We start from the raw sequence: 27,534 nt of genomic DNA on the forward strand, positions 1-27,534 counted from the left end.
ATAATATATTTTATTAGGTTACCTCATGTTAATGAGCTTGGCGAAGGTAAGAATCGGACTTCAAAATCCTGAAAATCCTGAAAATCCTGTCTGGTTAGCTCAGCATAGCTAGAAGGTTATTGTTAGGTAAAAAAAAAAAATTATATACAGTGTATATACAGTATATATAACATAGATACAATCTTTCATTTTGCTTTCTTTTCATTATCTTCTACACATGACACTCACACTCACTCACAAACACACACACACTTACTCACAAACACACACACACACACACACACACACACACACACACACACACACACGCATGCAGGCACACACACAAACACACACACATACACGTTTCTTCTTGTCATGTATTTCTGTTACACAGAATGCTGAACTCAGATTTCTGGAGAAATATTTTTGATCAGTTCCCAAGAACCCCAGCAGAGTCTGAATACAAATTCGAAAGTCATCACCTGAGGCAACTTCCTGGGAACGGGTTGGAATGGAATATCTTGTGACATTTGAACAAAATCCAACCAAACTGCTGTCAGTCAGGGGCGAAGCTACAGGAGTGTGGGAGGGAATAGACGTCCTCGTCTGTCCCTGTCAACTTTTCATTCACATAGATCTTTGTTGTGTAAAATGAGAGATACATAGAGAGATACAGAGAGAGTGTAAAAATATAAGCCCAAATACTAAACAGCTCATTGCCCATCTGCTGGTTTCTGACCCCCGGTTCTGACACACACACACAAAAACACACACACACACACATATACACACACACAGACACACAGAGCGTCAATTTGATAAAGTGAGCGTAGAATTCTGAACAACCACATTCAAGTCTACTGCCTTGACTCATTTCACATCATTCAGACTTTAGTTTGTACACATTTAAACAAGCAACTAAATCTAGCAAAGAGGCTGTTTTAAATATTTGTAGTGAAAGAATAAGAACAATTAATGATCAATTATTTCTATATTTTTTGTTTGTTTCTATATTCTCTGGAAAAAAATTATTCTTTTTATTTTTTATATCAAGGGTTCTAGCATTGAAAATAATTTTTTACAACATTTCCATTATCTTTTTGACGAGACCAGGAGGAGGGAGAGAAAGATGAATGGATGGATGGATGGGTGGATGGATGAATGAATGGATGGGGGAAGGGAGGATGGGAGGGTTCAGGGGTTGGTGCACAGAGAGGGGCGTGTTGCTATAAAGACAGTGGAGCAACAGCATCCTCTCACATTCTAACAGGAGCAGAGACAGGAGACTACTGGCACATTATTTGTCATTTCACACATCTGCACTCAGCACAGGTACGTCCACCTCCTTATCTCCTTATCTCTTTTTTGTTGTTAATTAAGTTAACTAAGTATCACATATTGTAACATATATAAATTATGATTTTAAAAGAATTATTATTTAATTTATAAAACAACTTTAAAAACTTGACATTACTTACTCAGATTTAGTTTAAGTGGAACATTTTTAATATTTGGTACAACATCTAATAATGGTACAGCATCTAAGCAAACATACCATGCTATGTCTTTTCTATTCATCCATACAAAAGCTACATTATTCTTCATCCCATCATTATTATTTCATCAAACGGTTTGTCCTGATATCCATGCTATCATCCAGGACACTTTGGATCAAAGTTTTAAATAAATGCATTACAAGTATTAAATTAAGGCAAATATTCCTTTTTTTTTTGCTTGAGCGGACTGGAAAAGGACTGCACATGTCATATAATTATTCACTCATTTCTACAAGCTTTACATGATTTTCCACATCACACACACATAAAAAAAAATTTTAAAAGCAAGTGACATAACAAATGAACCTTCAACTACCACAAATGCAAGTTTAATATATGAATTTATAGGTGTTTAGAACATAGCAGTGTTTAAATGTGATATTTTCATCTGTTTAAAGTTTTGTAAATCATATGAAATAGATCAATATATGTGTTTTAATAACCATTAACCAATATGTGAAATAAATTGAGTGTTCCCTACACTGAAGTGCTTAGTAAAATAAACGACCTTAAAAGATATTATCAATAGTATATTGCTCATTGTGTTTAAAAAAGTTGTAAACCATTGATACAGTGATATTTAATTGATAATTAGATGTAAACAATCTGTAATTTGTCGATTTTGGTTTGTTGTTTTTTTTTATCCCTGGAGGGAAAGGGCGTACAAACATTGTTGTGATTGAAGTGATTATTCCAAAACAATAAACAAAAAAGACACCTTTTACTTACCTTTTGCATTTTGTAAGACACCCAGGTTTATTTCCATTTGGAGTTTGTAACTTGTTCCATTTCTATTGCTACAGTTTAGTGCTAAAGTTGGTACACCCCAGAAAAGAAGGGAATATCAAGTGACTTCTATGACCTCTGACTAAAAATTCACAGATAAATCTTTGCTCTTCTTGATTTTGCCTTGCTGTCTTCCTGCCTTGCATTTTACAATCCTAAAATTATTATTTGTATTTGTTTTTAGGTTTATTATCCAACATTCCAGCTTTTTGAATTTTAGTCACCTATCTAAACAGAGCTGCATTTCCGTCTTTCCTTTACAATTCATGTTTTTTTTTTCAGCCCCCTATTTGGGGGCTAACATTATTATTCGTAGTCGTTTATTCTTACCACTTGTGGTTTCCTTCTTGTTTATTTATATATTTGTTGTTGTTTTTTTTGTTAGTTTACATGTTTGCTAGCTTGCTTGGTTATCAATCCATCTTATACATCTGCCTGTATGTTTCTTTCCCTTATTCTGCCACATTTGTATTATTTTCTATCTTGTTTATTTACGTTTGTCAGTTGATTTATGCCCTCCTTGTATGTTTCTTTCTTTATTTCTTAATTCCTTTCTCTTTTTTTCCTAAGTAAAAAAAAAAAAACATGGGGAATGCAAACTTTTGCACTTGATTTTATATGAAAATGACCACCACTATAGCAGATTTCTTCACTTGTAATGTAAACAGTGTCATTATGAACAGTGTTAATAGTAAAATTAGCCTTTCTTTCGGGTCATCGTCAGCTTTCCGCATCATCGTGTGGTGTTTTTTCTTTTTTACCTTATTTCAATTATTTTAAGTTTCTGTTTATAGAAGAGTGGGAAAGTATATTGTGCTACTGAAACTACTGTGTGTGTCACACCGGCGTGTGTGTCCATGTGCTACCTATGACCTTGGAACACACAGTAGGGTAATAATGACTGTAGTGATGATGATGATGATGATTTGAAGGAGGAGGAGGATGATGATGATGAATCATCCCAGTAATCAGACCTCCCAAAATTGGATTTTGTTCATCGGCCACCCTGAACAATCCTTCCATTCGCATCTCTCAGAACACGTTCACCTGCTTATGCCTCAGAATGACTTACGGTAATTTTCGTCCCTTCATCGATTGCATGCTACCAGCATGTTTACAACCAATTCTAATGGTTATCTTAAATCAAGTGGTAAAAGCACTGAGCCTTGCTACATGCTGGACAATTATCTTCATTGATTACTTTTTTACTTTTGTAATAATGATTTCTAAAGTCATGCTTGAGCTGAAGAGTCAAAGCGTTATGTCATAAGCTATTTATAACCTACTTATTCCTCAAAGTAGCCCTCCTCTTTGTCTAATCATGGCTGTTTAACTGTTAAAAGTAACCTATAAACATTTATTACATCACTAAAAATTGTTAAAATGGTTGAGTAACATATCCACACTTTTAGCATCAAATATCCAAATAATGATCTTACACAGCTACCTGGCTAGGTTTTAAATTGCTTACAAAAAACTTTTTATTTCACATATTTATGACTAGTGATATAATTTCCATCATAGTATCAAATTAGAACATTGCAATTACACCCACAATTTTGTTCATTGCTAATATTAACTAATTTATTTAACTAGCTAGCTGAGATGCTAGCTAGGTGATCGTTTACAGGTACCACATTATCATCCTGTGATGTATCAGATTCACCACTATTCAGTCTTATTTGTTAGAGATCCTGAGAAAATCTCTTTTTTGATGAGAAAAAGTGTGAATTTACTAGGTAAGCTAGCTAAGAATATTATTATTAGAATTATATTCAGAATTGGCACTGTCAGCAAGGGCTGCTCAAAGCTCATTTGCTTTGCTGTTTTGAACTCATTCAATGGAGGTGATTGTATAGCTAATGCAATAATTCAACGAGTGAGGATGGCTAGAATATTGTGTCATTGATGTTTTACTAAGCTACACAGAAACATTTAGTGCTGTTTGTATCGTCTCTGCGTTTAGCCTGATGGAAACCACAGTTTCTCTAATTATTACTGTGGTGAATTATAAACCCGATTCCAAAAAAGTTGGGACACTGTACAAATTATGAATAAAAACAGAATGCCATGAAGTGGAAGTTTAAAATTTCAATATTTTATTTAGAATAGAATGTAGATAACATATCAAATGTTGAAAGTGAGACATTTTGAAATGTCATGCCAAATATTGGCTCATTTTGGATTGCATGGGAGCTACACATCCCAAAAAAGTTGGAACAGGTAGCAATAAGAGGCCGGAAAAGTTAAATGTACATATAAGAATCAGCTGGAGGATCAATTTGCAACTTACTAGGTCAATTGGCAACATGACTGGGTATAAAAAGAGCCTCTCAGAGTGGCAGTGTCTCTCAGAAGTCAAGATGGGCAGAGGGTCACCAATACCCCCAGTGCTGTGGTGAAAAATATCAATAAAATAATTGCAAAGTTATCATTATCTACAGTGCATAATATCATCCAAAGATTCAGAGAATCTGGAACAATCTTTGTGCGTAAGGGTCAGGGCCAAAAGACCATATTGGATGCCCGTGATCTTCAGAGCTTCAGAGCTTAGACAGCACTGCATCACATACAGGAATACCACTGTAATGAAAATCACACCATCTCATACTTCCAGAAAACACACCGGCTCATACTTCCAGAAAACATTGTCGGTGAACACAATCCACCGTGCCATTCGCCGTTGCCGGCTAAAACTCTACAGATAAAAAAATAAGCCATATCTAACCATGATCCAGAAGCACAGGTGTTTAATCTGGGCCAAGGCTCCTTTAAAATGGACTGTGGCAAAGTGGAAAACTGTTTTGTGGTCAGACGAATCAAAATTTGAAGTTCTTTTTGGGAAACTTGGACTTCATGTCATCCAGACAAAAGAGGACCAAGTTGTTATCAGCGCTCAGTTCAGGAGCCTGCATCTCTGATGGTATGGGGTTGCATGACTGTGTGTGGCATGGGCAGCTTACACATCTGGAAAGGCACCATTAATGCTAAAAGGTATATCCAAGTTCTAGAACAACATATCCATCCAGACGTCGCCTCTCTTTCAGGGAAGATCTTGCATTCTCCAACATGACAATGCCAGACCACATCCCGCATCAATTACAACATCATGCCAGCGTAGGAAAAGGATCCTGGTACTGAAATGGCTAGCCTGCAGTCCAGATCTTTTACCCATAGAAAACATTTGCCGCATCATAAAGAGGAAGATGCGACAAAGAAGGTCTAAGACATTTGAACAACTAGAAGACTGTATTAAACAAGAATGAGACAACATTCCTATTCCTAAACTCCCAACATTTTTGAGATGTGTTGATGCCATGAAATGTAAAATCAACTTATGTTTCCCTAAAAATCATAAATTTTCTTAGTTTAAACATTTGATATGTCATCTATCTTGTATTCTGAATTAAATACTGAAATTTGAAACTTCCACATCATTGCATTCTGTTTTTGTTCATAATTTGTACAGTGTATCAACTTTTTTGTAATCGGGTTTGTATTTTTAGCATCCCCATTTGAGAGTATTTGAGAATGCCTTGACGTTTATAATTACTTATGATGTTTCTGTGAAATGAGCTGTGATATGCAGCACCATTGGCCTCAAGAACTCAATCAAGCTCTTAACCAATTCAACTTCAGAAACATATGAAATGATAGGTACTGACTGTTACATTTGTTTCTTAAAGCTTAGCTGTTAGTGTGTAGTCTAGTAGCAGGAGATTTGTCTCCTGTGTGTGTAACATTGGGCTAGGGACAGCAGAATGTTGTAGCAGAACTGGTTAACATGGCAATTAAAAAATATTTTAATTATTATATTGTGGGGTTTAAACATATTTGTTTATTCAGGAATTTTGATCATTAGTAGGGAATACATTGGGTGCAAACAATAAAAAAAATATTATACTGTTATTTCATTACATTTTGCCAATAACTATTACCAAAACTGCAAAAAGCATCCTCAGGTAGCATTAAAGTCAATAATATCTTTGAGTAATTGAATATATTGAGTTATTCGGTAATTATATTGTGCAAGCCATTAGGCAAAGGCTAACTATTATATTGTGTAATATATGTTTGCTATCAAATTAACATTTGGCTAATTAACTGTCGAATAAAAGGCCTGTCTGTCTTTAGAAGATCATCTCCACATGACTGATCAGAGAAGTACTAAGCACTAAACAATATATAACAAGAGAAGGTAGAGGATATGGTTAAGTAAAATCTGACTGCTGTTCATCCCATGTGATTTATCCATCGGTCGGGATCTTAAAATCTTCCCGTACAACAATCAGATCACTCCGTCAGTCACTGCTCGCAACCATGGAAAAACTCTGGCCAATAAACTGTCTTTTTCACCATGCATCTCTAACCTTACTTGCGCTCCAATTTCTATTTTATAACATCAAAAGAATTCGTTTATTTCTCTCCACACAGGCCACTCAGGTGCTTGTTCAGTCCCTTGTTATTTCAAGACTGGATTACTGCAACTCACTCCTATTAGGTCTGCCTTTGTGGACAATTCATCCTTCATTTTAAATCCTTCCAAAATTCTCCCATCCAACCCCTCTTCTCCACTCCCTCCACTGGCTTTTCTGTAGCTGCCCACAACAAATGACTGATGCTTGCCTACAAAGCTAAAAATGGCCCAACACCCACTTACCTCAAAGCTTTAATCACACGCCGCACTGCATTATGTTCCCTCTGATCTCTGTTTCTGCACTAGTTCCTAGGTGGTGGAATGAACTTCCTCTATGTGTCCATACAACCAAGTCACTGGCAATCTTTATGCGACGACTAAAGACCTGTCTTTACTAGGTGCTCTCGGGCCAGACGAGAGATATCTAACACTCCATCTAGTCCTGGGTCTGACCTTCTGTCTATAATTACTTTTCTGTGTTGGACATGCCCAAAAAAACACATGCTGACTGCTGATGCTGCACTGACCTCCTGCTCCAGTTTCTCTTGCTCCAATCCTTCACTCATGTCTAAGGACCCAAAATAACCAAACTTCTTCACTTAAAGCAGAATCTCATTTCCAACCTAAAGAGGACAATCCACCTTTTTCCAACTGAGAACTATGGTCTCATATTTGAATATGCTGACCTTCATCACAGCCATTTCAAATTCAGATACCAACCACCGCAGAGCATGAAGGATACTGCTTAATGAAATAACAGAGATGCAATCCTCAGGTCACCAAAATGACCTGAACAGACTATGAACAGACTGGTGATAATGGTCAGCCTTGGTGAAGCCCAGTGAACAAGAGACACAATCTTATGCTTTTGCCAAGTCCACAAATCACATGTAAACTGGTTGGCCACAAATCACATGTAACCTCCCATGAAACCTCCATGATCCTTCCGAGGATTGGTCCAACTGTTCCACAGTCAGGGCAGAATTCACACTGCTTCTTCTTAATCAGAGGTTTAACTAATATCCAGACCCTCCTCTTTAGTACACTAGCACAGACCTTACCAAGGAGACTGTCAGTCTGCCAATCCTAAGGCACTGTCCTCAGCCTCCACGCTATGCTGCAATGGCATATAAACCAAGAAATCCCAACAGCATTTAGATCCTTCAAAAACTCACAGCAGATGTCCAGGACATCCACTATTAAAGAGTTCAGTCTCCATAATAAATGAGCCTTCCTCCTAGTGTTTCAGCTGTATTCCTCCTCAGTAAAGTAACGTTCCCTGTTCTAAAAGGCAGTTTTGTAGGCCAATGATTGGCTAACCTTCCCAGCTGGCTTCAAGTTGGGGCAACAGTTTCTCTATTTGGGGCCAAGTTACTGGGTCCTTTGATCTGTCATTAATAAGGGTTGATGAGTCACTTTTAGTCAGCACCTCTATCTAGGACTAGTTTGCATTGAAAGACCCTATTAAACCCTTCCTAAGATCATTGGGGTCTGCAAACCCCTCCACCATAATAAGGTGGTGACTCATGGATGGGTCAAGATATACTGTTTTAGCAACATTATCAGCCTTCGGAAGATGACAGTAATTTCATGCTAACACACCACCCTGTTGTTGGCTGTTTTACTATAACAGCCGGACTCAAATTCAGCGTGATAGTAATAAACTATTTTGAGAGTAAGTCTGGATACATGCCTGGTCTCTTTATACAATCAGCTTTGCTCTGAGTTGCTATTTAATCTCTAAAGACTTCAGTGTATCTACACCAGATTGAACAGGTAGATAATCATATAATCTATGACTCTTATAAGAGTCAGAAAAATCAATATACAGTGTGTGCAGTTCTGTGCACTGTATGTAATTTACTCTATCCATGCTGTAATTTCTTTTCCTGGCTTCTCTTTGGGTTCTGCACAGGCTGGCAAATATCTCCCGAGTGGTATCGATTCACACATTGACACTACATTTAATTCTTTTTTTTTTTTCTGAAATTGTCAGTGCTGCTTCTGCATCAAGCTGACCTCCAAATGCTTACGAGAGGTTTGTTATCTGAATCAAATGGAAATTTGTCAACATGAGTATCAGTTCTATTTCTTCTCGTTTTATATTTAAGATGTTATTCCTTTTGATTTTTCCACCTTTTCTACTCTACAGTGACTTTGCAACATGCTAAATTAGTGAATCCTAGCTCCTTCTCCTGTTTTTTTTATTTTTTATTCTGTTCTCATTACACCACCAGCTAAATTCAAGCTTCAATTAGAGACGATGATGAGTTTTGTTAATGAAGTACTGGTGCAGATGCAGAGCTTGTAAAAAACACAAACACATGCTAGCATTTTCCTCTGATCATAATCTAAGGTCAATAGTTTTAATCTGCTCAAACATTCACTGGCTTTTTTTAATTGAAATGTGTTCCACCGTGGTGCTAATTAGACTGCAGATGTCAAATGCTACTCTAATCGTTTTTTGGTGTACTGTTGTTGTTTTTTATTCATGCATATTAATTAGAATGATGAAATCAAACCCCCCCCCCCCCCCCACCTTTCTCTTTTATATCCAGAATATCAGCTATTACCACAATCAGTGTATAATGAAGACGCCGTTATGGACTCTCCTGCTAATGGGGCTGTTTGTCCCCGGACGCAGTGACTGTCAGAGAGACTGTCTCTCCTGCAGCAAAATCCTTCTCAAAGACCAAAGCTTTGACACACTGGTGAGACAAATCATATCTATTAAAATTGCAACAACAACAAAAAAAGTGTAAAATTGTTTCCAAACCCGTGATTAACATATGATTTGAAAATTTTGACATTTTTAAAAACTGTTTTCAAACTTGCTATGTAATAGATGTTTCATGTGTCCTTATTTCAAACACTTGTTTAAATTTTTTACAAAACGGAAATAAGCTCCGTTCCAGAAAACAACCCTCTTACTACAACTGGCTCCTTTAATACGTCGTTAGATTCAGTATATACCCTTGCAAAACATGGATTGGATTTATAGGCAATTGATTGCAAATGTGTTCTAAAGGAATCTTTTTTTTTACTTTATATTTACAAAAAGACAAATCCATGTCTGTTTAAATATTTCAGCCAGACAGTCTCAGTCAGGACATTTCTGTATTAGCTTTATTTAATTTGTGGTTCATTTATGCAAAATTCTTTACTTTACATTCACAGTCATTTGAAAACAACTAACAAAACCTAAGACAGAAACACAAATATTTAACCTATTACAGAGCTAAAAAAAAATTACGTAAAAAAAACTATTAAGGAAAACCACCATTAAGAAACAAGCACAAAAAAGCCAGAATGGAATCAAAATATGTAATAAAAAGTTAAAACACAAAAAAAAACGGAGGTGATTCCTTACTCTATATAATTATTCATTAGAAACATAATTATTTATAATTATTAATACCCAAACGTGATTTGAAACCATTTGCATTCTTTGTGGCAATGACATTAGTTGTAAAAACATCAAATGTACAAACATTTGCACTGAATTCAACAACCAGTCCACACATTAGACATTAACCATTATGTAGATATTTAATTAGACCGCAGTGCCCACATATCATATTCTTTCATTTGGATGCTTTTTCCTTCCGGATCTCAACATCTTGATGTTTCTTGATGTTGTTCGGAAACGTTTGAGGGCTTGGAATCACTCATTTGTGTTTCAACTCTAAAGCAGCTGTGGTGATTTAATTAACTCCCCACGTAATTAAATGGAAAACATAACAGCATCATCTAGTGCTGGTGGCAGTCAAGCCATCCCGGTTTAATGTTTGGGGAAACCTTCTTGGGTCCTTCTTTATAACTTTGCAGCATGAATGAACAGAATCAGGGCTTTTCCATTTTTTTGTTTGTTTTTTTGCTCTTTCGCAAATCGTAATTTCTTTTCACGACTCCTTTTAAATTATGTCAGCTAATTAATTCCTCTGGGTGAAATGAGATTGGGGGTTTTCCCTTCTCTGCTTTCTTAACGCACCATTTGATGCGTCGTGACTTCAAACTTTTTCACAAAGCGATCTTTGATTAGTTTTATAGAAGCAGGACTTTGTGCTCTGGTCTTTTTATATAAGGTGATTGTGATCAAATTTAGAACCAGAGTAAACTGAAAAATCTTGCCTCACAATTTGTTCATCCCTGTATGATCTCAGGTCTGTATGGTGGAATGTCACAGCAAGGTTTCTCTGGGCCTCACATGGAAGAGGTGTCAGACCACTTTGGATGAAGAACCCTTGCCTTTTCTGTCCATAGGGAATTCAATGCTGAAACGAGCTGAGGAGGAAGTAGAAACTCTCCTTCAATCTGAAGGAGGCCAATCTGATGGAGGTCTGACATACACTGGAACCCTGCAAAGGTTCGATCACATGGCACGAGCTTTGGGTTTGGATGAACTCAACCAAGAGAACCAAATCTCCCAGTTTAGCACCACTATTCAGCCTCAGTCACAGGAAGATCCCAATGCTGCAGACTGGGAGCTAAAAAGCACCCTAGAAGGTGAACCAGTGAATCTCACCAAACGTTTTGGAGGGTTCCTCAAAAGCAAATATGGCTACAGGAAGTTCATGGACCCTGGACGGTCCATGCAGAAGAGATATGGTGGCTTCATAGGTGTCCGCAAGTCGGCCCGCAAGTGGAACAACCAGAAACGATTCAGCGAGTTTCTAAAGCAGTATTTAGGCATGACTACTCGAGCTAGCGAGTTTAACAGCGTGTCCACTGATATCACCAGGCAGAACAAGGTGTGAGCATCGTCAACAGCACTACACTTTCCCAGCAATGCCTTCATCTGTTAACACACTTTTTAATTCACATGCGATTTAAAAAAAAAAAAAAAAAAAAAAAAAGGCCTCTACAATGTGGTAGCGAATGTCCGAGTCCTTCTGAAGTCAAGAATCTTTTATTCTTTAACCACCAGGTAATGTATTATAAAGATTCGGTCAGATGATACTGGTACCATGCTTCAGTACAAATAAACATGCAAAAGTAACAAACAACACTAAAATTAACACACACTGAATGGTCAATGTCACATGTTAGCACTCTTAATTAAGAGGTTAATCAAAGTTTTCTTGTTAAGCTTCATTAAAGAACACTATTCAAGATATAGCTAGGTACATAAAGACACAGACAGTTGCTGTTACTTCCTTTATGCGTTTGTGTGTGTGCGTGTGTGTGTCTGAATTGGAACAAATCATAGGCTGCAGCTAAAGTTTTGAGTGGGAAAATTAAGAAAGATTGCCCGTTTATACACTATGGGATTGGTCGAAGTAATATCTAATCTTATTTTAATCTTATTTAATTGAGCTGAAACGGTAAATCAGGAAGAAATGATTCAGCTTTAGCTTTGTCACTTGCTAGTGTGAATGTAGCTTGCTAGTGTGAAAATTCTGTGCACTCCCACAATCCCACAATGCACTGCAACAGATTAGGCTAGGCAAGGATATGCAGAGAACCACCGTACATGTTGTAGTTTGTAGGTGTGCTAGGACACATCCTCTAACACTTCCTATGAAAGTCACACCTCATGTATATAATGCATTTCTACCTTATAACATCCCGCATACTGATATAAATAGCGATGAAAATGCATTACTCTTTATTTAACACTTCTTGTTATGCATTACAAATTGTTGACATCATGTCTCAGTGGGCATGAAGTTCTCCCCGTGCTTGGTAGGTTTCCTCAGGGTACTCCGGTTTCCTCCCACAGTCCAAAGATATGCATGTTAGGCTAATTGGCGTCACAAATTACCCGTAGTGTGTGTGTGTGCCCTGCGATGATTGGCACCCTGTCCTGGGTGTACCCTGCCTCGTGCCCTAAGCCTCCTGGGATAGGCTCCAGGTCCCGCGACCCTGAATACAGGATAAAGCGGTATAGAAGATGAGTGAATGAGTGAATGAGTACACCAGGGTCTTTATAATGTTTAAATGTTTTAATTCTTATTATTTTAGGGCTGTTAAAGTTCTGTATATCATGTATTCAATTATTTAATTTTAGAAATAATCTATGAATAAACTTAATTTCACAAAGCAAACTAGGGCTTAATGTTTTCGGTTCACATGGTGATGTAATGTGTTATAAACACTGCCTTCATTTTCTTACCATAGTTTTCCAAAATGCATTATGAACATTGCATTAAATATTGAAAATTTCTAACAACAGTTTGTTGAAGGCAATATGATGTGTAATGAGGTGTGTTTAGAATGTATTCATCGGTTGTGCATATATAAGTGCATACTGTACATATGGCCTTCATAGAAAGTGTTAGTCTACATTCTATGTTCGTTTCTGCTAAATGATTAATGATAAGCTCTTGGTGGATTTGGGGACCGTAGTTTACTAAAGGTAGCACAATTCTAGAAATTTCCAGAAGAGCATGGTAAGGCTTTCAACCAGGCTACCCTTTTAGAAAAGAGTTGTTCTTTAACAAATGATAAATGACTTCAGCAAGAACTCCAAATAGAACCAAATAACCCCTAAACGTTCTAGATTTTAACCTTCAAGTGGTTTGGTTTTTTCTTTCTTTCTTTTGTTGTTGTTGTTGTGGTCTGTTTGTTGTCTAAGCGTTTGCTCTGTCCAGAAAGTACAACCACACTGACATCTAGAGGTCATTAAAACACAGCAATCTGTCCTCCATATAAATCATGAAGACCACTGTGATCAGTCATCGAGTAGGAAATGCAGATTCAGACAGCGAAGAAACCTGAAATGTTTCTGCAATTTCTCTGATAATACAGGAGTGGAAATGCTTAGCATCTGCTTTTTATTTCCTTACATCAGAAAAACAACACCAAATGCTTGTAATTTAAAACAAATGGAGAAATGAAGAAAAACAAAATGTATTTATGTAAACAAATATTTATGATTGATCTTTTTTTTCAACTTTATTGATAATACATTGTATTGATCATTATATTAATTGTATAGAGAGAAGAAAACATCGATATCAATAAAATAGTTTACTATTTCTTTTGTGGATTGTTGTGAAGCAAATGAGTGTGTGTCTCAGTGTTATTTTAGTGACTCGAAAGTGGTTTTAGATGTTTTTTCATCGAACAAACCATATAAATTGATAATTCAATTTATAGTTAGCTTTAATTAGGATTAGTCAGCATTTTCCTTATTCTCCATTCATCTAGGAACCTCTATAGTCTAACTAGGGACCGTGGAGGTCAGTGCTGACCATTGTATTTATCTCCATTTTACGACCATGGTAGGACCTCCAGTCAACATTTACACACTACGGACAATTTGGGAACGCTAATTAGCCTAATCTGCATGTCCTTGAACTGTGGGAGGAAACCGGAGCACCGCAGGAAACCCATCAAGCACAGGGGAGAACATGCAAACTCCATGCACACAGACCCGAAACAGGAATCAAACCCGGACCCTGGAAATGTAAGGCTACTGTGCTACGGTCCTTATTATCCTTAAATCAAAACCCACACATACAATCACTTAACTTTAATTAAACTCATAATGAGTTGTTTTTGCTGCAAAACATTTCTATAATATTTTATTATTATTATTATTAATAATAATAATAATAATAATAATTTGTCTGTTATTCCTATTTTATTATCAGTGGTGTGACAGTGCCCAAAAGTCATGGTTCAGTGCAGTTTTGGTACAGTGAAGTTTTTAAAAAGAAACATGAACGTTCTTAAAAATTAATACAATGGTGTTCAAAATAATAGCAGTGTGTTGAAAAAAGTGAGTTAAGCTCCATATCCATATGATAACTTTTAATTTAAATCGCATAAATGCATTAGACACCCTGAACGTTCTATTCTGTATCACAACATGAAGAAAAATGTGCTAAATGTATTATTAGTTTAACGTAAGTGAAGAAAAACAAATATTAAGCTGTACAGCTGAACAGGTGATGAGTGAGGGATCTTTGAGTTCCTTCTGTGCAACAAACACACAGAACAAAAAGAAAAACAAAGAATCTAGAGCAAATAATTCCTAAATTCTTAGATGTCGCAAAACATATTAGAGACTTCAGAGACTTTTGCATAATGTGTCATTGTAATGTTATTATTGCTATTACTTAATGTATATGTGCTTTCTGTATGTAAAAATAAGTCAAAAACAACACATTGACTTAGATAGAAAGTGTATTAAAACATGAAAATGACAACTTCAGAATATAAAGAAAAATTTGTCATTTCACGCAAAATACTGTACAGGTGCTAACTGTTAAGCTTAAACGAATTTTTTTTAGACTTTGGTTTAAAAAGAAAATCCTGATAATAATAATCATGTATTTGTTAATTTTCAGATCTGATGGTCTGGTACTACTAAAATGGCAAAACATAACAGGTCAAGCTAATAACCAGGAATCAAATTCTTGGACCCATAAATATTAAGAGTTTCCACTTATCGTTTTGGTTTTTCTTTTCTTTTTTTTGACACAATCGTAAGTTTGAAAGATCTTTTCATAATGTGTCAATAGCAACATCATTTTACAAATCCATGCTGAAGCATGTTTATAATCAATTTAATTCTGCATCTTTATACAGGTCAATGTAGTGCAGCTGAGCAGATAACAGGAGTGATCAGAAGTACAATTAATACAGAAAAACGGGTTTCATTTGGGGGAAAACCAAAAAGAAATGGCACAAAAGCAATCAACACTGATTTCCAATACCGACCCTGGTCACGATTTTTAAAATCTGTGATCAGAGACATTGAATAGTGTAATGTAGCACACATTCACCTTCCAAAACCAAAAAAGCAAAATGTTTTACACACGTAAGATATGAGACAGCGGTAGAAAGAGATGGATCATAACCGCAGTCACAGTTATGACAACTCTAAATACAAAAAACTTTTTTTTTGTTCTGTTTGTCGTTATAAAACATGTAACATCACATTAGCTGGTATACATGGCATACATAAACATAAAGGCGTGTATGCTTTTAAAGCATGTCCGTACAAATCACTTTCACCGTCGAGCTGCCTTTCACTTCCTGCCCTGAAAAATAAACAACAAGCATAACATCTTTCCGTAAAAAGGAGAGTTCTCAGTAAAAAAAAAAAAAAAACAAAGGCGGTCAGGTTTTCTGGAATGACTGCGAATCTCTCACGGTAAACAAATCACCACCATATGCAGTGTCACTATCCTGCATCCATCAAAAATATGGCTGTTGTTTGTTGAAGAAAGAAATCAGCACTGGGTGGAGCACAGGACAACTTCGAGGCCCCCGGGAAGACTGATGTGGAGAGACGAGGTGTAGGATAGACAGTCCACAGTTAAATCAGCACCACTGTGAGGACGCTGCACCATATAGAGAAATGCCTCACACAAAATGTCCAGAATTTAACAACAAAACTTTGTTCATCGGGTTTCCCTCCACCACAGTGTAGCTGATCCACCGGCTCTTTTTACCCCCACAGTTTCTACATTGTATGCTGCTTAGCTCAGCACCGACTTCAGTCCAAAAATCTCTGGCAGGCCTTTTTCCAGCGACAAGCCGTACACCACTGATCCCGGTGCTCGATACCGTACACCTTTCTGCACTTTTTAGCCTCTCCTCGCACCCTCCTGTTAGGAGAACAAACAAGAAAACCTTAACAAACAAGAAACCCTCAACCTTAAAAAGAAAATACCTGACACCAAAATAAAACTATGCAAAACAGCTATTGAATTAAAGAATTTACGACAATGGGCACAATTTCCTAATGTCCTGTTGATATTTCTTAAAAAGAAATTAAAAAAATAAAAATAGTGCTAAGATGAACCAGACGTACCGCGCGGCACAGTGGCTTCTGGGAGGCGAGACGCTGGCGAGGTGTACAGGCCTGGAGGGGGCGCTGTTGTTCTGGAGCCACTGCTCTCCTACACTGACAGAACGTCGACGAAATGGAGTGGCCTGGAGATGCACAGAAACAGCAACTCAGCACAAAACATCAAACGCAATACAGATAATATCAACCACGGGACAAAATATCAGACAACATTATGATACTTTGCGCATTTTCACGGCCTTGGTGAACAAATAAATAAGCTGATCATTCATTACTTATTTATTTAACAAAATCAAACATTTTAACGCTTAAGTCGTGTTACTTTGAGTCACTAAGTGATTAAAAAGGTAAAGAAGACAGCCGTAATATTTTCGAAGTATCTGTCCTTTAGTACCACAGTAAATTATAAGTACATTCACAAGTACCTCACATATTTACACAAAGATATAAATCCAGCTCCTGCGATTTGATCCCTTTTCCACTAGATGGCAGAGTTGTAGAGCAATCACAGAACAAATGCAAGCAGCTTGCATGAAAATAATAGTCTATTTGACCCTTCCTCCTAAGTGAGATTTTACACTGTGCCCTGTTTATTGCCTAAAACCTGCACCGTGCACATCAGCACATATCAACACTACATTCACCAAGAGTCATAATGACTCACACACAGTCACACTGCATAGCAGAGACTCGAACTGCACGTCATGAGCTGAGCACGTACTTCCACACCCTGGCAGAATTTCTCAACACGTTTCCAGTGAAAGGTTAACCTGGTGGAGAAGAGGCTGACCTGTTTGCTCTGGTGTGCCGTGACGAGAGGCGTCCAGCGAGGCGGGGCAGGCACACACACAGTTTTGCACAGAGTCAAACCAACAGGAGGCGGAGCCTAGAACAAGAAATATGCCAGGGAGTCTGTAAGTTATGATTCTCATACAAAGATAAACAATCATTAGAAGATTTAATGGTTTGCATGCTTGAACGTTTGTTAGGCCTAAATCTCAGTGCTTGTGAATTTGAATGCAGCTGTGACAGCAATGCAGCTGCAAATCACAGGTTTGTATTAATAGGATATAATTTTTATGATAACGGCACATTTCTAGATACATGTACACCAGACGCTGCACATAAACACACACATTATATATATAAATAGTGATAGTAAGAAGAACAGGAAGTAACTCATTTTAGACAATGGTGAGGAGTTGATTATTTTCTCAACACAGCATGCCACCAAGAGTCCTTATGCAATTCTGGTATTTCATTCTGTAACTAAATAACGCAATGATTTATACTTTTTTACGCAACATCCTTTCAGGTTAGTCATGGCTGGTTCTCGCCTGCTACCTGGGAGCCCTATGTCATGACATGTGCTGACGTAAGGGTTTGAGATTAGAACTACTTCCTCTGAAATATTGCTTACGTAAAATGAGTGGGGTTTTTAGAACAAAACCAACAAAACCCAACCAAAGCTTGTGAAACCCGGAGTTAACCACAATCAGTCTGACTTACAACAAAAAGCCTGGTATAAAAAAATATAAAGATTATTTAAACATTATGGATTTAGTTTAAGCATTAAGTTTTAGTTAACAAGTTTGAATAAAAAATAAATAATTCCATGTTGTTCAACATACTGTATGGACACTACATGACCGTGTTAATAACAGTAAAGATTATTTCCCTGTTCTTTTTTTCCTTTTTTGGTGGTTGGTATGAAGTAAGCTGCATTACCGCCATAAATCATGATAAAAAAAAAACGAATAGGTTTACTGTTATATTATTATGATAACGCTGTAATATAGTGTCCATGCCTGATCTATCTCAAAGCCCTCATGGCGAGATGCTCATGTCAAAAGACCTACCTGGTACGAGTGTTCGGAGTGGACCTGCCAGAAACTGCTGGGGGCCGACTGGCTGAGTGGGCTGGGCTGGAGAAGCTCAGGAGTTGAAGGAGGGGATCTCTGATGGCTCAGACTGGAAGGTGAGCCGCAGCCGGCCGGCGCAGACGATTGCTCCACATCCTGGTAGATCTCTGTGTAGTAGAAGTCTTCTTCTCGTTGGCAACGCTCCTGGTCACTCTGTCTGCTAGTGAAAACAAGTACAGTGCACCCATGAGAGGTAGAAATCTTTTTAAAACCTTTCAAAATACCTTTCAAGTTTCTATTGCAGTTCCCAAACTTTCTAAGGAACTAAAAGTGAACACTTTTTTCGAACAGAAATGCCATATTCCTGGGTGTTAATATTACAGATCACTACAATACCATACAAACATGAAGAAGACTTTGTGCAGAACCACTTTAACAAGATAAGAAGCCATATTGATCCAAGGAACCTTTGAATAATAGTTTTCGTTTTAATGTTGGAACACAATTTTTCTATTCTGTTACATGTCGCTGACTAGTCAGCAAGCTCTGCTTCCACTATCTAACCAACTCTGAAACTATGAACCAGCTCTAACAATGGGTTCTGAAAAGGTTTCTGAAAATGTTCCTGTTGTGCAAACAGAATAATTGTCTTGCTCATTACTTACCCTAAGTGAAGAGTGCGAATGTGGCGCTTCATGCCTACTATAGTGGTGAGGATTTTGCCACAGTTGGGCCACAGGCATCTGTACGCCACCTTCACAGAGTTCTGAATGAAATAAACCAGGTAGAATTACAGTTAGTCCAACACAAAACAAACATGTGATAAATCCCCTGCTATAACCAACCTTGCAAACATATTTATACCTTGCGTTTCCTCGGTGCTGGTTCATCAAACAACACTTGATCCATCTCCATGTCCAGGCCATCGTCGACAGGAGGGGTGCGGTCTGCTTCTGCGTCAGGTGGAGACGGCGCAGGACTGCTGTTTCCATGGTCACAGCTCCAGTAACCACCGTCAGACATTTCGCTCCCAGTGCTGTCTGTCCCGTTGCTATTTGATGCTAAAAACAAAGTTAAACATGAATTTAAAAACAACATACATGATGTGGGGAACAAGACCGCACTGGAAGTCAGCTAACCTGGAGTTGGTTCTTCATGAATGGGGCTTTGGATCATTGGGCTGCAAGACAAACTGGTCAGCACCATCGCAGCCATGATTTCGTCCATGTCCGCACTCTCTACACTCCTGAACAAAAGATCAGAAACGATCAGAACCAAGCTGAGAAGACCACATTATGAATTCTTTGATAATAACAGAAGCAAACCTTTTTGGCACATCGATCGATGATGACACGGTGTGAGCAACGCTGCTTGATGGAGTCAACCATACATCCTCCAGTTTCCGGTGCACATGCTGATTGAGCTGCTGTATGAATATGGAGACCTCATTGTCCACGTGATTGTGCTGCTCCACGACACCAGCACGCTCATGTCCTCCGCAATGCACGTACACCTGAGAGACATCAAAAATGATCCCATCAAACTGAATGCAAATCAATGAAACATATTACTTTTAGACTTTACACGCCCTCGCTCTGGCTTACCCGCTGTCCCGGATACAGTTTAATCCTATGGCCACCATGGACTCCTGTTCCAATCCCTGAGATCACAGGAGCGCCATCTGTGTCTCCATGTCTGACGTCCATGAGTCCGTCTCCTAAAGAGTTGCACAGCAAGGCTCCCAAAGGAGACCGCTTTCCTAACCTGCTCCTCGGTAGCACTGGTAGCACCTTCTCCATCGTTACTCCTGCAGGAGATCTCCTGAACCAAAAGAAAATCTGCAAAAAGGAAACAGAAAGAAACATTTCCTGTTGTTGGTCTCACACATGCAAATGACTTTCGAATTAACACGACAGCAGTAACAGTAACAAGGCTGCAAATCACAGGATTAAATATGTTATCGCTTCTACAGTAACAGCTCATTCATAGGGTCTTGTAGTTTAGATGATCATGTAGACACCAGTAAGGAGATGTTTAGATTTATAAAAGAACTCTCCAGTATTAGCACTTCAGCATTTAGCAAAGCCACAGGACAACTAACAAACAAACACTCTTCAAGATGGATGCTTTGCTGACATTAAACACTAAACAGAAGCCCCATACTTATTAAAGAAGTAGAAGTGCTTACACACCGCTCCTTGAAACACTTTTATTCCACACTGCTGCTGAGAAACACGGCAGGTGACTAAATTTGATTAGGTACGAGTAGTGTTAAAAATACTACTATATAAAACGAGGTGATAATTAAAGTCTAACTGTACCCTCAAACCCACGCTGATTACAGCCTGACACAGGCGGCGCCAATCAGGCATGTGGCTACTCTCTGGCCAAACTACTCAAACACCATTACACGAAATGATGCAAAATCCTGAAAGACCGGGTGTTACGCTGTGACTCACCAATCCATCAACCAAAAACTAGTCAAAACATGACAGTGACATCACAATCTCATGATCAGCAGTCCAAGACTCACATGAGCAGACTCACGTAGTGCTAAAATTCAAAATTCGCAGCCCATCTTTAAACTTTGTACTGTATGAGGGAAGATCAGGGTGGGCTGCCACAAGATGACACCCGGATACTAAGAAGCCTCCTGTGGTTCTGGTTACAGTTCTGACCATTATGGGCATAATAAGAAGGGAAGGTTCAGACCTAAAAGCCATTACAATGAAAGACACTGGGAAGCTTGATGTGAAGCTGGTTTTAAATTTCCATGATTCCAGTAAAGGCTGATTCATGAAGGAATGTGATCTCCATAGAACTTTCAGCGGTTTCCTCCTGTTGCACCCTGAGCAACTCTATAAACGTTGTCGTGTCTGATTCTAACAAATGTAATTATGTTTTGCAGCAGCCTGTATGGTTAATAAAGAAACATAATAGCTTAGTAGCCGTAGTAACAAAAATGCACAGGTTTCATATATTTTGGACAAACATTTGCAAAGCTCAGCAGTATTTGAGTGTGTGTGGGGTGTGTGTGTGTGTGTGACAGAGAGAGAGAGAGTGTGTGTGCGTGTGTCACTTCATCTCCAGCTGTATTACACTCATCATCCACAGGAAATGCCTTGAATGCACTGTAAAGGTTCTAAAGCCTGAAAGATGAGATCAATGCAAACAAAGCACCATCACGCGCGCGCTTACTGACCATTTCACACAACCCGCGCACGTCATCTATGTATGGGTGACGTCACACAATGCAGTAGTCTACACAGAGATTCGGCTCTTACCCGTACCTTGTTTACTTGCAGTGGCTCTCCTGTGTGTGGCTACTGGAGTACAAGTTTGATAAAGATCCGTGTGTGAAAAGAAGGCGTGTTTGCAAGTCTATATGCAACACGCACGCGCTAACGGTTTTTTATTTTATTTTGTAAAATATATCGGTTTAAAGTTCTCACACGTATGCACGAAGCACGCGCTTGCTTTTTCCTTAAAGGAATGTCCCTGAAGCCAAACCCAACGCACGCACACACTCACTCACTCAGAACACACACTTTCGCAAAAAATACAAATATATAGAAAAAGAAAGAACACGCACGCGCTCCAAACAAATCCGCGAACATCGCTCGTTCAGGCGCACCGCCGCGCGCGCACTCGGGTAAATTATAATCTAAAGCTTAGTTATTTTTTGAATGAAAATTGCGTACCTGCTTGTAGTCTCCTCCAGATCACACTCCCCCTCTTTTTTCACTCTGAACTTGCTCTGACCGGCTTCGACTCGCAAACGTTTCCAAAAGCGCACTCCGGAGGCGCGTGACAAAACCCGCACCGGATCGTTGGAGGAGCGCGTGCTAGGAGGCGTGCACCAGAGGGTGGGTGTGTGTCTCTAATACGTTTCAGCTTTGGGAAAGGTTCTGTTCTGACGCATGCGTTTGTAATATGAAGCCTGTCGCGTTCGGAAGCTTTCAGCTCACTTACACAGTCAAAGGTTGTTGATGATTTTTTTTTCTAACTGCAGCTTTGACAAAATGTGCCTTTAAAACTCCCTGCATTTTATTTATTTATGCCATTATTTTTATGCAGTTTGCTTTTTAAATAAACATATAGGGCTCAGGACTGTGTAGCATATATGCCCAAAAAAAAGAGTTTATCAGTATGATGAACTGCAATTTATTTCAATTTAACCAACTATAGAATGTAAAGAATGTAAAGATAGGTCACATAGGGTCACAATTACACATGAACAAGTTATTATGGTTGTTTTTGCTCATTTTCAATTTTATGTAAAGGTTCTACATATTTGGAATGTCATTCCCATATTCTGGTAGTGGTAAATATACATTAAAAGCGGTACAGATGATGAGTGAGTGATCTGTGCTTCTTGGGTTTTAAAGTTAATATGCTATAGTTTTTAAGGTAACTACTCATCAACATGGAGTGTACTGCAAATCTTTCACATAATTTAAAACAAAGTTGTGTTGTTATTTAATTATGTATAATAATTAATATGGTAAATTGCTCTGTTATAAGAGATATTTTGACCGTAACTATATGTCTAATCTTTTACTGTGTCACTTTTTGACTGGGCACAATATTTACAATGTTTTTGCACTAATTTAGATTACATTGTTTTGTTTGTTTCATTTTTTTGCACTCCATCTTTTTTAGCATACAACCGTAGCAGACGATTTTTACTGCATGTTCATGCTTACAGCACTCCTTATTTCACACAATAAAACTTGCAGCATTTATTGGAGGAGTCTCCAGAATCAGTGCTTTGTAAGAGGAAAGGGCACAGTGGATAAGCATTTAACACCACTGCCTTACACCTCCAGCTTTGGGGTTCGAATTTCATCTAGGCCTACTGGGGTTTCCAAATTGCCCTTAGTGTGTAATTAAGTAAGTGTGTGTGACCATCCAGGGCGTCTCTCACCATATCTCCTGAGCTTCCTGGGATAGGCTCCAGGCTCGCGTGACCCACCACAGGACAATCAGTATGGAATATTGATGAATGAATGATATTTTCAGAATTGTGGACTTTATGCTTTACGGTTTCGCATGTGGTAACTAAGCAACTCTGTAAGGAAATGTTTGATTAATGTTTCATTTGTGGAAGGAGTCTTCAGTGTCAGTGCTTTGTTACAGTAGAGGTAAATGTGCTTTAATAACTTCTGATATCTTCAGGACAGAGGAGTTTACATTTCATTGCTGTTGTAATGTAACTGAGATCATCATGCTTCATGCACTACATTATAACGTAAACGAGAATGTATAAATAGTATGAACTTTCATTCCTTAACATGCTGTGTTGTAAATGCTGTTATATAAAAAAAAAATCCTATAACATTGTTTTATGCTTGACATATTGTACACTAAATTGCACATTGCTGGTTAAATGATCGCAAGTTAATATTTGCTTTTGAAGAAGAAGAATCACGTGCACATTTAAATGTATGGCTAGTACATATCATCATCTTGATGTTTTTTTTATGTAATTTGTCTGTAAACAGTTGTGTAATCCTTAGTACTTTGTCTACAGCAGTACAGAAGTGTGTTTTTGGAGCGTTGTGTGTATTGTGTTGTAGATGCCGGTTTGAGTCAGTTCCTGGGTTTATCTGATCCTCTCTCCAGCTCTTGTAGTAAACAACCCAGCCATGTGGGCAGGATGTGAGCTTGGATTGGCTGAAAGGCGATTCTTAAGACACACGCCCTAAAATCCCGACTTGTTTACGCCAGAATGGTGGCAAGGGTTGCCAGATTGTCATCCCCCAAACCTATTTTTGAACTTAATTCTTAAGACGAAAAAAGCAGCGGTTATACTCGCTTTTAGCTTTTTTTCTATTAATTTATCACTTATTACTTATTACCTAAGAATCATGTATCAAAGCTGCAGTTTGCAAGAGATTTATTATGCATTAAAGTTATATTATTCCAAAACAAGTTTAATGCAATGCCCCTGTGTGCAGGAGGCAATGGCCACAGTAGCAAAGTTTTTTTTTTTTGCAGAGTAGTTCTTTATAAAATAGCACTCTCAAGACGAATCCGCAATGTACCTGCATACTGGCAGAACAGTTTGCATTTTCACTTACAAATGCATGCCACCGCATGCCAGATACTTAAAAAAAAAAATTATAAGTATCCCACTATGCCAGGTTTGCACTTTAATCAGGCATACTGTAGACACTAGATTTGGTTGTTCACATGTTCAGATGAGCTGTAGTGAGATGTGCAGTGCAGCACGCGTGCAGAGAAAGCAGGGAAGTGATTACATAACTGCTCCATAGCATAGCTCAAGTGAGGTTTCTAATTACACACTCCATAAATCCTTAATCCGTAAACAGAAATCCAACAACTCCACCCCTTGCACTGTTTTTTCCATACGTGATAGGGAGTAAAGATCGATGAAAGCTGCCTGTATTTTTATACAGAAAATAAAAGTATAAACCAGAGGTTGCTATAATGCACGGTGTATATGCGAGTTTCGTATTGTTTTTTTTTGTTGTTGTTTTTTTTTTGGAGTACGACATGGTGACGTCATGCATGTAAGCAACTGAGGATTTTTTTTTTTTTGCTATAATTAAAGTGGTCGTGTGTTTTTTTTTGTTTTTTTTTTACCCGCCTGGTATCTGCCTCCTTGCGCACACCCAGTTTACGGCTATTACGTGCGCGCTGATGAGTAACTGCTGTGCTCTGCAAAGAAAGGAACATGTACGTGCAGAAGAGCACGTGGCTCCGCGAGCATCTCGCGCGCCCCCTGGGACTCCGTGCACGCGCGGTTAAACGACTCTACATTAGCATTAGCTTGAAACTGCTAATAATACGAACTTCATAATAATAACAACATCATATTATTTTAGCAAAAAAATATATTGCAAGAGGTGTACAAATCGCTTCCTCTTACCGAGGCGATTAATTTAGTTCAGTACATCAAAGTGATTCGATTCCTTTACTCTTTGATTGAATCATGTTGTTTTTCAGGTGGGTGAGGGGCGTTTACAAAACTTCCAAAGAAGGTTTGAATGCCCACGAATAGTCACTACATTTGCAAGTCCTGTAGATCCTGTAGTTCAATTCAAAGATTCATTCTAAAAAGCTTCCCTGAGGTGAAGTGATTAAAAGATTAAAACCAGGAGCAAACCTTACACAGTATAGTACAACCTCATACTAATGCAGAGAAAGAAACAGGCACAGTTTTGAAGGAAAGGGGTTGGACACTGGAAGCAAAGCAGTAAAGTCCTGGGACACTATGTCCTTACCAAGTTTTATGACACTTGTATTCAAGAACTTGATGTTTTTCCACAAAGAACTTTACAAGACAAACTTTAAATATAATTCTTTAATTTCTAAGTTACAAAACAATCAACATACCTGAAAACAAATTAATTTAATGGCTACAGATTCTACAATTTCAGGGAGGAAATGAATAGAATAGAATGAATGAATGAATCACAGCCCCATACCATTACTCCACCTCAGATAAAATCTTATGACACTGTTTTACTGACCACACCACCCCCAGCCTTTCATATCCACCCTGCCGGCACCACCACCAGCGATGACCTTTTGCCTTTTAGGTTTTAAAGGGCTGCTTTCTTACTAGGTTTCTCCCTCTAGGAACACACGACAGAAGTTTCTAGATTTTCCTTAGAACTCTTTTTGAAAGGTAGGACATTACCCTTTTTAAAGAGAGTAGTTTACACAACAACAATACTAATACCACTATTAGTAATAATAATAACAATGATGATGTTTTCTGTCATGTTTTCTTTCATGCTATTTGTTTTGTCACTGTCATGTATCTTATATTGTAAATTTTCTCAGAACACTTTCACCAAATAAAAAAAGTTACCCACAATGACTTATTCTGAAAAAAATAAAGAGACTGACATATGATGACTTAATTTAGCATGATGTCACTGTGTACATCCTGTCTGTGTGTCAAAATGACTTACTGAGAATCTGGACTTTCTCTCATGTCTTCATCATCACAATGTAAACAGTGTGGTTTAGCATTATTTGAAACCAGCTGTCTTTAGAATTCCATTATGTGTGTTTGAAACAAACTGTTTTTCTGTTTGTTTTTCTAAATGTCTGAATAGGAATCATACGCACAGGATTAAGTTGGGAAGCTCTGGAGTATCTCTTTAACAGAAAAAAAAAAGTTTATACCATTTAAGATGTATGTAGAGGTAGAGAGTTCAAAGCAGTGGTGTTAACAGGACTTCATTTTAGACATGGATAAGGAAATGTGCTAAAATAAAATCACTGTGCGAGCTCATTAATTATAAAGGATGGAGTGTGATGTACTAATGCTTTCACATCAATCAATGTTTCTATCTTAATAAGTATACTTATTATTTATAACAGTTTAACTGATATTCATTAAAATATCATTATATCCAGCATCATAAAACCAGATCTATTTCTCTATTGGGATTTTCATCAGCTGTCACCTCTATATCCCTGAGCTCAGAGTGTAGTAAGATGGTTAGTAGCTAGATAAATTAAGTAGATCAATCCTGATTGCGTGATTCTGTTTCTCAAGAAAAAAAAAGACATGAAATAAAATGTGATTTAACAAACCATAAGTTGCATTTGTTTAATGTTAAATACTGATGAATCATAAGGGTGATGTTGATCTGTTATTAACACCATAATAGTTGAATTACTATGCAAAACATTATTTTGTTTTGCATAGTTATTCAACTATTATATATCATATATGTATTTTACATATATAATTTCTGTATGTCTGTTATGTTAGCCTCACATAAATAATCATTTGAAATTATAATGACATATGGTACTTTAAACATCTGTGAACCCAAGAAAAGACTTTCTGACATATGATCTAAAGGTCTCCTGCATGTTGAAATGTGCCTGGTATTGGTTCATGGGAAACAGACCAGTAGCCTGTATGAAATATGTGCCATTTGTTTGGTGTGTGTGAGAACTCATGTAATTATATTTTGATTAAAAATGCAGCCCCCTGAGGGCCATGTCTTTGAGACCACATGAAAGGAAATCATATCAGTAATCAAATAAGGAAGTTCATGAACCACAGGTTTAAGCATCTTTCCTATTACTTAAAATCCTGGTCAGCGATATCGCAATGAGGATATTACACAAGTTTAGTAAATTAACTAACATCAGAAAAGTGAACAAGATAAC

General features: G+C 37.8%; 2 protein-coding genes across 3 annotated transcripts; one reads left to right on the plus strand and one right to left on the minus strand.

Annotated features, from left to right (window-relative positions):
* The first annotated feature begins 1,261 nt into the window (after positions 1-1,261).
* pnoca (prepronociceptin a) lies at positions 1,262-13,677 on the plus strand. The gene is made up of 3 exons (XM_053510082.1): positions 1,262-1,314; positions 9,300-9,452; positions 10,905-13,677. Exons 2-3 carry the CDS (start codon positions 9,330-9,332, stop codon positions 11,496-11,498), a joined length of 717 nt encoding a protein of 238 aa, XP_053366057.1. The 5' UTR covers positions 1,262-1,314; positions 9,300-9,329; the 3' UTR covers positions 11,499-13,677.
* A 1,183-nt stretch (positions 13,678-14,860) lies between these two features.
* znf395a (zinc finger protein 395a) lies at positions 14,861-22,179 on the minus strand. Of its 2 annotated transcripts, none has more exons than XM_053509177.1 (10): positions 22,071-22,179; positions 19,974-20,207; positions 19,695-19,882; positions 19,509-19,615; positions 19,234-19,430; positions 19,035-19,135; positions 18,367-18,586; positions 17,298-17,393; positions 16,511-16,632; positions 14,861-16,304 (listed from the first exon to the last, which is right to left on the minus strand). In XM_053509177.1, exons 2-10 carry the CDS (start codon positions 20,166-20,168, stop codon positions 16,193-16,195), a joined length of 1,338 nt encoding a protein of 445 aa, XP_053365152.1. In that variant the 5' UTR covers positions 20,169-20,207; positions 22,071-22,179; the 3' UTR covers positions 14,861-16,192. The 2 variants fall into 2 exon arrangements, with proteins under 2 accessions (XP_053365152.1, XP_053365151.1); XM_053509176.1 differs by having other exon boundaries at positions 18,367-18,589.
* Positions 22,180-27,534: the final 5,355 nt, after the last annotated feature.

The sequence above is a fragment of the Clarias gariepinus genome, chromosome 13 (assembly GCF_024256425.1).
Source record: "Clarias gariepinus isolate MV-2021 ecotype Netherlands chromosome 13, CGAR_prim_01v2, whole genome shotgun sequence".
In the NCBI taxonomy this organism is placed as follows: Eukaryota; Metazoa; Chordata; class Actinopteri; order Siluriformes; family Clariidae; genus Clarias; species Clarias gariepinus.